A 402-nucleotide genomic window follows, 5' to 3' on the forward strand; every position below is an offset into this window, starting at 1 on the left:
CGTGCGCCGCGCGGACCTCATCACCAAGGCAAGGCCCCCGCGTGCGTGGGCAGGGTTGGGTGTGCGCCGGGTGCAGGGGTTGCTCCAGCTGAGCTGTCCTGGGCGCTGCAGGAGGCTTCCTTCGAGTACCTGCAGAACGAGGGTGAGCGGCTTATCCTGGAGGCGATGGATGAGCTGGAGGTGGCCTTCAGCAACACCACCGTCCGCACCGACTGCAACCACATCTTCCTCAACTTTGTCCCGACGGTCGTCATGGACCCCTCCAAGGTGCGTTTCTCGGTGTCCTGTTCCCACTGTCAGTATGGTGCTGATCTGGAGATGGAGGCTATGACGTTCCCCATGCTCGGTTCTGCAGCACGGGTGGGCTGGCACCCCCAGCACTGGCTGGCAGACCCCCTCACA

At 63.9% G+C, this 402-nt stretch overlaps 1 protein-coding gene across 1 annotated transcript in view; it reads left to right on the forward strand.

Annotated features, from left to right (window-relative positions):
• The window catches only part of LOC104495923 (acetyl-CoA carboxylase 2-like), an 18540-nt gene that overhangs the window by 9018 nt on the left and 9120 nt on the right, over positions 1 to 402 (forward strand). Inside the window, exon 22 of the mRNA XM_010138972.1 lies at positions 112 to 324. Coding sequence (XP_010137274.1) covers positions 112 to 324 — 213 coding nt within the window. The remainder of the gene's footprint in view (positions 1 to 111; positions 325 to 402) is intronic.

This window comes from Buceros rhinoceros, unplaced genomic scaffold (assembly GCF_000710305.1).
Source record: "Buceros rhinoceros silvestris isolate BGI_N320 unplaced genomic scaffold, ASM71030v1 scaffold18346, whole genome shotgun sequence".
In the NCBI taxonomy this organism is placed as follows: domain Eukaryota; kingdom Metazoa; phylum Chordata; class Aves; order Bucerotiformes; family Bucerotidae; genus Buceros; species Buceros rhinoceros.